This window comes from Oncorhynchus masou, chromosome 24 (genome assembly GCF_036934945.1).
Source record: "Oncorhynchus masou masou isolate Uvic2021 chromosome 24, UVic_Omas_1.1, whole genome shotgun sequence".
In the NCBI taxonomy this organism is placed as follows: Eukaryota; Metazoa; Chordata; class Actinopteri; order Salmoniformes; family Salmonidae; genus Oncorhynchus; species Oncorhynchus masou.
The window spans coordinates 101,610,913-101,625,118 of record NC_088235.1 but is presented as its reverse complement, the minus strand read 5'-3'; the positions used below and the strand labels follow the sequence as shown (position 1 = coordinate 101,625,118).

Here is a 14,206-nt window from a genome sequence, read left to right as displayed (position 1 = left end):
AACTTCCGGACTTTATAGCGTTCCCAGAAAGTATGGATTATTGAGGTATTATTAGTTTTACACTTAAGACATTACTCTGCCATTGTACTGTAGAATTTGTGAATTTTGTCTCTTGTGTAATAAATTCTATACATTAGTTTATACTGGATTAAGCCTACATTTTTGTTAACTGTAATTTTGTTAGTTATGCTCCAACATTCCCTCCATCTTGTGCCAACATCAGTTATTTTTAATTAAGTCTTGGTTCCAATTGTTTATATTGTTTTCTAAGAGATTGTCAGTTGGATATGCTCTATGCAAGGTTTTGTATATCTTCTCTATCCACAGGAGGTTGGTGGCACCTGAGTGGAATGGTATCAAATACATAAAATATATGGTTTCCATTTGTTTGATGCCATTCAATTTGCTCCATTCCAGCTGTTATTATGAGTTGTCTTCCTCTCAGCAGCCTTCACTGTCTCTATCGTATGAGCTCAAATACGATTCCCTCAATGTTGCTCTGATGTCCAAAAGATTTCAAATCAAAATTTCGTGACATGTAACTTGTAAGTTGCCTGTATTTGAAACTATCTACATTGGTCAGACCACAATTACTTTTTAATTCTATATTACCAAGTAATTTATGGTTTCTATGCCTTAAATTATTTATGTGGACTAATTTCTCTGTGAATTCTGAAAAACTATCCAAGGATTGTTCCATAAGGTAATGTTTTTAAGGAGTGATATTGGTTCTTGTAAAACCCGTTTCATGTTCTTCCATATTGTTATGAGGTTCTTAACTATGAAGTTGTTAATGTTCTTAGCTTAATCTTTTGAAAACAAACATGTAAAAAGATTCTGGGGATGAGCATCTTCAATATGTACCCATTGTTCCTCTTTAGTGCATTTAACTATATGTCTGTAGTAAAAGCCTTGGGTGGCGAGTTGATATAATTCCAAGTCTGGATGTTTTAAATCACCCACAGACTGAGGAAGATTTATTTGCCCATATTAAGTCTGTTATGATCGAGTATACTTGTCAGTGGCATCAGTCGTGACATCAGGGGAGAAGGGCCTTGGTCAGGGAGGTGATCAAAAACCCAATGGTCACTGACAGAGCTCTAGAGTTCCTCTGTGGAGATGGGAGAACCTTCCAGAAGGACAACCATCTCTGCAGCACTCCACCAATCAGGCCTTTATGGTAAAGTGGCCAGACAGAAGACACTCCTCAGTAAAAGGCACATGACAGCCCGCTTGGAGTTTCCCAAAAGGCACCTAAAGTACTCTCAGACCATGAGAAACAAGATTCGCTGGTCTGATGAAACCAAGATTGAACTCTTTGGCCTAAATGCCAAGCATCACATCTGGAGGAAACCTGGCACCATCCCTACGGTGAAGCCTGGTGGTGGCAGCATCATGCTGTTTGGGATGTTTTTTAGGGGCAGGGACTAGGAGACTAGCCAGGATCAAGGGAAAGGTGAACGGAGCAAAGTACAGAGACCTTGATGAAAATCTGATCCAGAGCGCTCAGGACCTCAGATTGGGGCTAAGGTTCACCTTCGAACAGGACAGCGACACTAAACACACAGCCAAGACAATGAAGGAGTGGCTTCAGGACAAGTCTCTGAATGTCCTTGAGTGGCCCAGCCAAAGCCTGGACTTGAACCCGATTGAATATCTCTGGAGAGACCTGACAATAGCTGTGCAGCGACTCTCCCCATCCAACCTGACAGAGCTTGAGAGGATCTGCAGAGAACAATGGGAGAAATTACTCAAATACAGGTGTGCCAGGCTTGTTGCGTCACTCCCAAGAAGACTCGAGGTTGTAATCGCTGCCAAAGGTGCTTCAACAAAGTACTGTGTAAAGGGCCTGAATACTTATGTAAATTTGCATTTTCAGTCCAAAAAAAAATTGGACTTGTCATTATGGGGTATTATGTGCAGATTGATGAGGGGAAAAAACTATTTAATACAAAAAAGCTGTAACATAAAAAAATTAGGAAAATGTCAAGGGGTCTGAATACTTTCAGAATGCACTCTAGTGTACAGTCGTGGCCAAAAGTTTTGAGAATGACACAAATATTAATTTCCACAAAGTTTGCTGCTTCAGTGTCTTTAGATATTTTTGTCAGATGTTACTACGGAATACTGAAGTACAATTACAAGTATTTCATAAGTGTCAAATGCTTTTATTGACAACAACATGAAGTTGATGCAAAGAGTCAATATTCGCAGTGTTGACCCTTCTTTTTCAAGACCTCTGCAATCCTCCCAGGCATGCTGTCAATTATCTTCTGGGCCACATCCTGACTGATGGCAGTCCATTCTTGCATAATCAATGCTTGGAGTTTGTCAGAATTTGTGGGTTTTGTTTGTCCACCCGCCTCTTAAGGAATGACCACAAGTTCTTAATGGGATTAAGGTCTGTGGAGTTTCCTGGATATAGACCCAAAATATCAATGTTTTGTTCCCCGAGTCACTTAGTAATCACTTTTGCCTTATGGCAAGGTGCTCCATCATGCTGGAAAAGGCATTGTTCGTCACCAAACGGTTCCTGGATGGTTGGGAGAAGTTGCTCTCAGAGGATGTGTTGGTACCATTCATTATTCATGGCTGTGTTCTTAGGCAAAATTGTGAGTGAGCCCACTCCCTTGGCTGAGAAGCAACCCCACACATGAATGGTGTCAGGATGCTTTACTGTTGGCATGACACAGGTCTGATGGTAGCGCTCACCTTGTCTTCTCCTGACAATACTTTTTCCGGGTGCCCCAAACAATTGGAAAGGGGACTCATCAGAGAAAATGACTTTACCCCATTCCTCAGCAGTCCAATCCCTGTACCTTTTGCAGAATATCAGTCGGTCCCTGATGTTTTTCCTGGAGAGAGGTGGCTTCTTTGCTGCCCTTCATGACACCAGCCATCCTCCAAAAATCTTTGCCTCACTGTGCGTGCAGATGCACTCACACCTGCCTGCTGCCATTCCTGAGCAAGCTCTGTACTGGTGGTGCCCCGATGCCGCAGCTGAATGAACTTTAGGAGATGGTCCTGGCGCTTGCTGGACTTTCTTGGGTGCTCTGAAGCCTTCTTCACAACAATTGAACCGCTCTCCTTGACGTTCTTGATGATCCGATAAATGGGTGATTAGGTGCAATCTTACTGGCAGCAATATCCTTGCCTGTGAAGCCCTTTTTTGTGAAAAGCAACGATGACGGCATGTGTTTCCTTGAAGGTAACCATGGTTGACAGAAGAAGAACAATGATTCCAAGCACCACCCTCCTTTTGAAACTTCCAGTCTGTTATTCGAACTCAATCCGCATGACAGAGTGATCTCCAGCCTTGTCTTTGTCAACACTCACACCTGTGTTAACAAGAGAATCACTGACATGATGTCAGCTGGTCCTTTTGTGGCAGGGCTGAAATGCAGTGGAAATGTTTTTGGGGGATTCGGTTCATTTGCATGCCAAATTGGGACTTTGCAATTAATTGCAATTAATCTGATCACTCTTCATTCTGGAGTATATTCAAATTTCCATCATACAAACTGAGGCAGCAGACTTTGTGAAAATGTATATTTGTGTCATTCTCAAAACTTTTGGCCACGACTGTACTTTATTTACCAGGTATATTTGCCATTAAGAAGTATGCTTTATTTGAGTTTTACATGTAGTTGTTGGCTTTCTTCAAAAGTTAAAGATCGTATTCCTGCATGAGTTCAGAAATGTAAAGATTTTTTATGGGATTTTTCAAGGAGTGATTTATTTAGATTTATTTTTAATTTTGAAATCATAATTTACTTTAGCAGGATATGATATTATCATTCCACATATGCATGCCTTAAAGTCATCTCAAATTATTTTGGGGTCGGCTTTTCTCTGTCCTCTAAGTCTACATATGTAATGGCAATTTATTTTTTAATTTTTTAATGTAATTAATACATTTAGAGTCCAGAAGATGCGCATTCTTCATTCTCCAAATTCTGTTGGTGAATAATGATCCGATATCACTATATCATACATTTTTGAATCCAGTAAATTGTTGAGCCCATTTAAAAAAAAGTAGTCAATTCTTGAGTAGCTTGTCTTACTTTGACAAAAAAATAGTATTTTGTTTTTGGGAATTGTAATCTCCAGGTATCATGTAAATTATTTGTAGAGATAAAAATGTTCAGCCGCTTTGGAGGATCCCAACAGTAAATTTGCCTTTTTTATTACAACATCTGCCAATCTTATCGAATGTATGCTTAAGGTCACCTGCTAAAATAATAGTTCCTGTCTGGATTTGATCTAATATAGCTTTAATTGGTTCTAAAACCACCAGATTTACCTCTGTTTGGATATACTGTACAATGAAATCAATGTGTATCTTTCATCATCTAAGGTACAATTCAGAATTAGAAAACTTATTGGTCCATGTGCTGGGATATGTGGGACAATTATGTATTCTTATTTATCAGGATGCCTACACCTCTGCTGTTACTACAGTAGGTGGCAACATAGGCTTTTCCAACCCAGCTCCTCTTTAAATGTTACATTTTTCATATTTTTTTAAATGTAACTCTTACAAGAAAACCACATCTGCTGACAATCATTTTAAGTGTTTGAGAACAATATGCTTTTTCCCCCCTCAAGGAGCCATTGAACATTCCATGTGGTAAGTTGGACATTGTTGGTCTTTACTTGTTAATTTAACCTTATCTGTACCATCTATCATTGAAGAACCAGGTAAAACGTTTTATCAGACATGACATATGAGGGCGGTGAGCATTCCATAGAAGGGGAGGATCATGTTTACAATAACTATGTAGTTATACTATTACAGCCCATTATTTAGCAGGTAGTAATTTAGCAATAACTACAATAGCAATTACCTACTCTGCTGAAAAGAATAGCATAGATCAGCATAGGACAGCCTTTGCTGTATTTTTACTGGTGGCCAGCCATCACTGTGTTTTTACTGGTGGCCAGCCATCACTGTGTTTTTACTGGTGGCCAGCCATCACTGTGTTTTTACTGGTGGCCAGCCATCACTGTGTTTTTACTGGTGGCCAGCCATCACTGTGTTTTTACTGGTGGCCAGCCATCACTGTGTTTTTACTGGTGGCCAGCCATCACTGTGTTTTTACTGGTGGCCAGCCATCACTGTGTTTTTGCTGGTGGCCAGCCATCACTGTGTTTTTACTGGTGGCCAGCCATCACTGTGTTTTTACTGGTGGCCAGCCATCAGTGTGTTTTTACTGGTGGCCAGTCATCACTGTGTTTTTACTGGTGGCCAGCCATCACTGTGTTTTTACTGGTGGCCAGCCATCACTGTGTTTTTGCTGGTGGCCAGCCATCACTGTGTTTTTACTGGTGGCCAGCCATCACTGTGTTTTTACTGGTGGCCAGCCATCACTGTGTTTTTACTGGTGGCCAGCCATCACTGTGTTTTTGCTGGTGACCACTAGCCTTCCCTGTGTTTTGGACACTGGTGACCAGCATAAACTGGTCACCAGCGTACCTCCATATCCTGGTCACCAGCAAAACAAGCATTAAGCATTTAATTTCTTTTGGAATCCAGCCAGAGCGGGGATATCCAAAAATGTGAACTTTTATTCACCCACAATCTGCATTCACAATGACTGCCAGGGTTGGAAAGGTGAGATGATTAAATGAGACGACCTAAAGCATCTAAACTGGAACAACCATTTTGGTAAAAGGTGCAATAAGTCCAACATATTGGATTAGTTTAGAAAAATGTATGTTATTTATCTTTGTGTAGCATAAAAAACAGATTTTGAAAAAATATATAATAATCATTCTGCAATAGAGCATGCTGGGAAATATGATAATGATGGCCATGGTTTTGCAGACAAGCTTGACCAGCTAGACCAGCATAGACCAGCATGGACCAGTTTGGCTACCAGCATACCAGCATCACCAGTATAACTGCAAAAGCTGGTCACCGGCATACCAGCATCACCAGTATAACTGAATAAGCTGGTCAACAGCATCACCAGCTTGACCAGCTAGTCGGCCAGCCTAACCAGCTAGACCATGCTGGTCAGACCAGCTTGACCAACATCAGACCAGCATAGACCTGCATGGACCAGCTTGAAATTTAGGCTGGTCTATGCTGATTTTAACATTTATGATATTTTGATCGGGTCCCATTGAGATCCAGTTTGACTCGACACTGGGATTTGAGGAGGATGTTTGGGGGAGTTCACCCCAGCTGCACAGTTCAAAGGCACTTCAAAGAGGGAGGAAGTACAGATTTCTCAATCATCGCCTTCATGATTCACTTCCTCTATCTGAAATACATTTCACTGCTGGTACTATTAGTGCCTCCTAGCCTGGTTCAACCACAGAGAACAATGGTGAGTGCAGCATTCAGTCTGATGTTACCTACAGTAGAAAGCAAATGAACAGATATTACATGGCACATGCCATAAAGATACATGTAAAAGCAAAAAGACATAAGGGGTCGTGTGAAATGTTGAATACACTCCCAGTTTTAGGGTTTTGTTAGGCACAACATGCAGCCATCACGCTGCTAATATTATCATCAGATAAAGAAAGAAAGAAGAATCATTGTCTCTCTTGGGCCGGTTGTTTTGGTGAGAAGAAGGCGGTAGTAGTGCACTCAATGTTTCCATCACTGTGTGTGTAGGAGTGTGACTCCATGAGCAACCAGCTGTTTCTGTCTCTGAGACATTATCTCTTTGTCCCTCTGATGCTGACAGAGAGGAATAGAATGTGCAGGACTCCCTTGGAAACACACACACACACACACACACACACACACACACACACACACACACACACACACACACACACACACACACACACACACACACACACACACACACACACACACACACACACACACTCTTCATTTATTATTCTGTATTATCTCAAATAGTTTTTCCATGACTGTCTGTGTGTATTATATGACCTGACCGTCAGACTCTTTCATGCTGTTTAGCAGCTTGCTAAATTGTGAACACAGTGTCATAGCAGTCAGATTGTCATCAGTATTACCCATCCAGAGCCAAGGCACTCAGCGAACCCTTTTCCTGTAAGTTGGTCCAGTGATATCCTCTCTCTCTCTCTGTTTGTTTGACTTGGATCAGCAGCCCATGAAGTATACATGATAACTGCAAATTAATTTGAAAAGCCTCCAGTTTCCAATAATACTTTAAAGGAAAACTCCACCCAAAAACGGTATTTTGTAATTTGTTTCATTAGTTAATTGTTGATATAGTCTCAAAATGTTTTGCACGTCAGCAAACAAGTTTTCAAGATGTATAACTTTCAAATTACAGAAATACAGCCGGTATGATGCATTTTGCATCATACTGTAAATAAGAAGCTCTCACGCTGAAGTCTGTCCAACGCTGGTCCGACCAATCTGATTCCACACTCCAAGACTGCTTCCATCACGTGGACTGGGATATGTTTCGTATTGCGTCAGACAACAACATTGACGAATACGCTGATTCGGTGTGCGAGTTCATTAGAACGTGCGTTGAAGATGTCGTTCCCATAGCAACGATTAAAACATTCCCAAACCAGAAACCGTGGATTGATGGTAGCATTCGCGTGAAACTGAAAGCGCGAACCACTGCTTTTAATCAGGGCAAGGTGACTGGAAACATGACCGAATAAAAACAGTGCAGCTATTCCCTCCGCAAGGCAATCAAACAAGCTAAGCGTCAGTATAGAGTCAAAGTAGAATCTCAATTCAACGGCTCAGACACAAGAGGTATGTGGCAGGGTCTACAGTCAATCACGGATTACAAAAAGAAAACCAGCCCAGTCACGGACCAGGATGTCTTGCTCCCAAGCAGACTAAATAACTTTTTTGCCCGCTTTGAGGACAATACAGTGCCATTGACACGGCCTGCAACGGAAACATGCGGACTCTCCTTCACTGCAGCCGAGGTGAGTAAAACATTTAAACGTGTTAACCCTCGCAAGGCTGGAGGCCCAGATGGCATCCCCAGCCGCGCCCTCAGAGCATGCGCAGACCAGCTGGCTAGTGTGTTTAGGGACATATTCAATCAATCCCTATCTCAGTCTGCTGTTCCCACATGCTTCAAGAGGGCCACCATTGTTCCTGTTCCCAAGAAAGCTAAGGTAACTGAGCTAAACGACTACCGCCCCGTAGCACTCACTTCCGTCATCATGAAGTGCTTTGAGAGACTAGTCAAGGACCATATCACCTCCACCCTACCTGACACCCTAGACCCACTCCAATTTGCTTACCACCCAAATAGGTCCACAGACGATGCAATCTCAACCACACTGCACACTGCCCTAACCCATCTGGACAAGAGGAATACCTATGTGAGAATGCTGTTCATCGACTACAGCTCGGCATTTAACACCACAGTACCCTCCAAGCTCATCATCAAGCTCAAGACCCTGGGTCTCGACCCCGCCCTGTGCAACTGGGTACTGGACTTCCTGACGGGCCGCCCCCAGGTGGTGAGGGTAGGCAACAACATCTCCACCCCGCTGATCCTCAACACTGGGGCCCCACAAGGGTGCGTTCTGAGCCCTCTCCTGTACTCCCTGTTCAACCACGACTGTGTAGCCACGCACGCCTCCAACTCAATCATCAAGTTTGCGGACGACACAACAGTGGTAGGCTTGATTACCAACAACGACGAGACGGCCTACAGGGAGGAGGTGAGGGCCCTCGGAGTGTGGTGTCAGGAAAATAACCTCACACTCAACGTCAACAAAACTAAGGAGATGTTTGTGGACTTTAGGAAACAGCAGAGGGAACACCCCCCTATCCACATCGATGGAACAGTAGTGGAGAGGGTAGTAAGTTTTAAGTTCCTCGGCATACACATCACAGACAAACTGAATTGGTCCACCCACACAGACAGCATCGTGAAGAAGGCGCAGCAGCGCCTCTTCAACTTCAGGAGGCTGAAGAAATTCGGCTTGTCACCAAAAGCACTCACAAACTTCTACAGATGCACAATCGAGAGCATCCTGGCAGGCTGTATCACCGCCTGGTACGGCAACTGCTCCGCCCACAACCATAAGGCTCTCCAGAGGGTAGTGAGGTCTGCACAACGCATCACCGGGGGCAAACTACCTGCCCTCCAGGACACTTACACCACCCGATGTTACAGAAAGGCCATAACGATCATCAAGGACAACCACCACCCGAGCCACTGCCTGTTCACCCCGCTATCATCCAGAAGTCGAGGTCAGTACAGGTGCATCAAAGCTGGGACCGAGAGACTGAAAAACAGCTTCTATCTCAAGGCCATCAGACTGTTAAACAGCAACCACTAACATTGAGTGGCTGCTGCCAACACACTGACTCAACTCCAGCCACTTTAATAATGGGAAATGATGTAAAATATATCACTAGCCACTTTAAGCAATGCTACCTAATATAATGTTTACATACCCTACATTATTAATCTCATATGTATACGTATATACTGTACTCTATATCATCTACTGCATCTTTATGTAATACATGCATCACTAGCCACTTTAACTATGCCACTTTGTTTACATACTCATCTCATATGTATATACTGTACTCGATACTATCTACTGTATCTTGCCTATGCTGCTCTGTACCATCACTCATTCATATATCTTTATGTACATATTCTTTGTCCCCTTACACTTGTGTGTATAAGACAGTAGTTTTGGAATTGTTAGTTAGATTACTTGTTGGTTATTACTGCATTGTCGGAACTAGAAGCACAAGCATTTCGCTACAGTCGCATTAACATCTGCTAACCATGTGTATGTGACAAATAAAATTAGATTTGATTTGATGTGCCATCCTACCGGATGTATGTCTGTATTCTGAAAGTTCACAGGTGAGCTCCGTATTCCACATCTGTGTAGTGTGGATGTGTGCATTCGTGGGAGTTTCTTATGCATTTGTGGGATGGCAAAAAATCTACCACATAACATACCACATAAAAATCATGTTTTACCAGTACTTTACTAGAGTCTTCAGTTCCAACACTGGAATGTAAAAGTGTTGCGCTTCTTTCTCTCCTTCTTCTTTTACATCTTGCATCCAAACTAACATGAAGTGGAATCATACCATGTGTTTCTTCCTGCATTGACAAAGAGTTTATGTTAATCCCAGAACTGGCTAAAAGCTTTGCCATTACTGGTTTGGAGAACATTGGCCTCTCTTACATATAGTAATCACAGTATCCACCTCCCCACATCTACCTATACATTAAACAGCATGCTATCACTTCTCATTTAGAACTTATTTGCGTGTCTTTTGACGTATGTGTCTCTCTCTCTTGTCCTTTCTCTTCTCTTTTTTCTCTCTGTCTCTCTTTCTCTATTAAAGGGTCCTCCTGGTCCCCGGGGTCTACCTGGTCCTGCTGGGAAGAGAGGAGCTCGGGTGAGTACTGTAAAATGTGTTTTACCTGTCCGTGAACAGGTGTGATGTCACTGGGGTGTCATCGAGCGTTCGGAGGTGCCACTCCCTTCCCTGAGGTGATAGGCAGCTTAAAAGATTAACATCACAGGCGCAGCTGAACACTAGCAGTGTTTTATGTACAGTGTTGTACGGTGCTACAGTATGTTGTTATAAGATCTCTAAAGGTCATGATGGACTTTAAAATGGCTTCTTCAAGGGTTATTCCAGGACATGTCAGGAAGTAGCTAGTAGTGGTCCTCATTACAGCCAATGTGAGGTCAGGTTTATTGTCCTGGTGAGGCATGTTAAGACTGAACCTGCCAGAGAGCACAGATGCACACAGCTCACACGCCCACTCTGTGGCTGAATACACTTCTCAGTGCACTCTCACGTCGTCATCATCAATCCACAGACACAAGCTAGACACAACCCATATGTCTTTGGTTTGGCTGTGTTCACCCCAGGGATCCAGCACCGTGACAGAGCTGCTGACAGACATGCTAGTGGTTTATGTGATTCCAACAAGAACCAGGGATGAGCTGTAATGGTGTGGCTGAATGAGATGGTCCTGTGAGAGGAGAACACATACAATGTTTACTTCCCTGGACCAAGGTAGAGCATCAAGGTAGAAAAAGTAGCTCCAGATGGTGCTGTGTCACTTGTGTTGTTGAGACTGAACAATGCTCTGATCATTACGCTCTGATCACAACGCTCTGATCACAGCCCTGGGGAGATCATTCAATAGCACTAGACATGATTTGACCTCAATGCCCTGGCATTTGAACATTCTGCTATCTACAGTATTAGAGTGAATGGTATACATTTATGCTTTGAGAGAGGTAGTTACCTGGTGTGTGCGTGTGTGTGTGTGCGTGTGTGTGTGTGTGCGTGTGTGTGCGTGCGTGCACAAGTACAAGTACATGTGTATGCCTGCCAGATATAATAATGATAATAAGAATGATAATAATAATATTAATGATAATTATGATAATAAGAATAATCATGATAATAATAATGAGAATAAATATGATAATAATTATTATAATAATGAGAATACTAATGATGATAATAATAATAATGATATTAATAATGATTATACTAATAATGATAATAATGATGGTAATACTAATGATAATAATGGTGATAATAATAATGATAATAATAATGATTTTACTAATAATGATAATAATGATGATAATAATAATGATAATAATGGTGATAATAATGATAATAATGATTATACTAATAATGATAATAATAATGATAATAATACATGGGACATATATAGTGCTTTTCAAGGACCCAAAGTCAATTTACAATCAATTAATTGAAAAACTAAAAAACCTGAGTCAAAATAAAACATTGGACTAAACAAACATCAGACTAAAGAAAACATCAGACTAAAGAAAACATCAGACTACTAAACAAAACATCAGACTAATAAACAAAACATCAGACTAATAAACAAACATCAGACTAAACAAACATAAGACTACTAAACAAACATCAGAATAAACAAAACATCAGACTAATAAACAAAACATCAGACTAAGCAAGATATCACACTAAACAAGACGCCAGACTAAACAAAACAGGCTTTTGTGGAGCAAGTTGAGAGTTTCAAGTTCCTTGGTGTCAACATCACCAACAAACTATCATGGTCCAAACACACCAAGTCAGTCATGAAGAGAGCACAACAAAATATTTTCTCCATCAGGAGACTGAAAAGATTTGTCATGGCTCCCCAGATCCTCAAAAGGTTCTACAGCTGCACCATCGACAGCATCCTGACTGGTTGCATCACCGCCTGGTATGGCAACTGCTTGGCATCTGATCGTAAGGCACTACAGAGGATAGTGCAAACAGCCCAGTACATCACTGGGGCCAAGTTTCCTGCCATCCAGGACCTCTAGGCGAGGCGGTGTCAGAGGAAAGCCCATAAAATTGTCAGAGACTCCAGTCACCCAAGTCATAGACTGGTTTCTCTGCTACTGCCCTGCAAGCGGTACCAGAGCGCCAAGTCTAGGACCAAAAGGCTTCTTAACAGCTTCTACCAGCAAGCCATACTGCTGAAAAATTAATCAAATGGCTACCAGACTATTTACATTACCCCCCCCCATTTGTTTTGTACACTGCTGCTTCTCGCTGTTTATTATCTATGCATAGTCACTCCACCCCTGCCTACATGTACAAATTACCTCAACTAACCTGTACCCTCGCACACTGACTCGGTACTGACTCGGTACCCTGTATATAGCCACGTTATTGTTATGTTATTTTGTTACTTTTTATTATTTTTTAGTTTATTTGGTAAATATTTTCATAACTCTTTTTGAACTGCACTGTTGGTTAAGGGCTTGTCAGTAAGCATTTCACGGTAAGGTCTAAACTTGTATTCGGCGCATGTGACAAATAAAGTCTGATCTGATTTAAACAAAACTAAGACTCAGACTAAACAAAACATCAGACTACTAAACAAAACACCAGACTAAATAAAACATCAGACTACTAAACAAAACATCAGACTACTAAACAAACATCAGACTCCTAAACAAAACACCAGACTAAATAAAACATCAGACTTCTAAACAAAACATCAGACTACTAAACAAACATCAGACTAAACAAAACATTAGACTACTAAACAAACATCAGACTAAACAAAACATCAGACTAAACAAAACATCAGACTAAACAAAACATCAGACTAAACAAAACATCAGACGTAACAAAACATCAGACTAAACAAACATCAGACTAAACAAAACATTAGACCACTAAACAAACATCAGACTCCTAAACAAAACACCAGACTAAATAAAACATCAGACTTCTAAACAAAACATCAGACTACTAAACAAACATCAGACTAAACAAAACATTAGACTACTAAACAAACATCAGACTAAACAAAACATCAGACTAAACAAAACATCAGACTAAACAAAACATCAGACTAAACAAAACATCAGACGTAACAAAACATCAGACTAAACAAACATCAGACTAAACAAAACATTAGACTACTAAACAAACATCAAACTAAACAAAACATCAGACTAAACAAAACGTCAGACTAAACAAAACATCAGACTAAACAAAACATCAGACTAAACAAACATCAGACTAAACAATCATCAGACTAAACAAAACATCAGACGAAACAAAACATCAGACTAAACAAAACATCAGATGAAACAAAACATCAGACGAAACAAAACATTAGACTACTAAACAAACATCAAACTGAAGAGAACATCAGACTAAACAAAACGTCAGACTAAACAAAACATCAGACTAAACAATCATCAGACTAAACAAAACATCAGATGAAACAAAACATCAGACTAAACAAAACATCAGACGAAACAAAACATCAGACTAAACAAACATCAGACTAAACAAAACATTAGACTACTAAACAAACATCAAACTGAAGAGAACATCAGACTACTAAACAAACATCAGACTAAACAAAACATCAGACTAATAAACAAAACATTAGACTTCTAAACAAACATCAAACTAAACAAAACATCAGACTAAACAAAACATCAGACTACTAAACAAACATCAGACTAAACAAAACATCAGACTACTAAACAAACATCAAACTGAAGAGAACATCAGACTACTAAACAAACATCAGACTAAACAAAACATCAGACTAATAAACAAAACATCAGACTACTAAACAAACATCAGACGAAACTAAAACCTGAATATACTCAAGGGGAACACAGGAGAACATCTCTCGGTTTTCGTCTTTGTAATGTCTTCTGTAAAACACGTCACTTCTCTTGGTTCCACTTGTTTAGT

At 40.8% G+C, this 14,206-nt stretch overlaps 1 protein-coding gene across 1 annotated transcript in view; it reads left to right on the top strand.

Moving 5' to 3' along the window:
• The window catches only part of LOC135513154 (collagen alpha-1(XXIV) chain-like), a 243,408-nt gene that overhangs the window by 47,586 nt on the left and 181,616 nt on the right, over nt 1-14,206 (top strand). Inside the window, exon 4 of the mRNA XM_064935912.1 lies at nt 10,316-10,369. Within this exon, the coding sequence (XP_064791984.1) occupies nt 10,316-10,369 (54 nt within the window). The remainder of the gene's footprint in view (nt 1-10,315; nt 10,370-14,206) is intronic.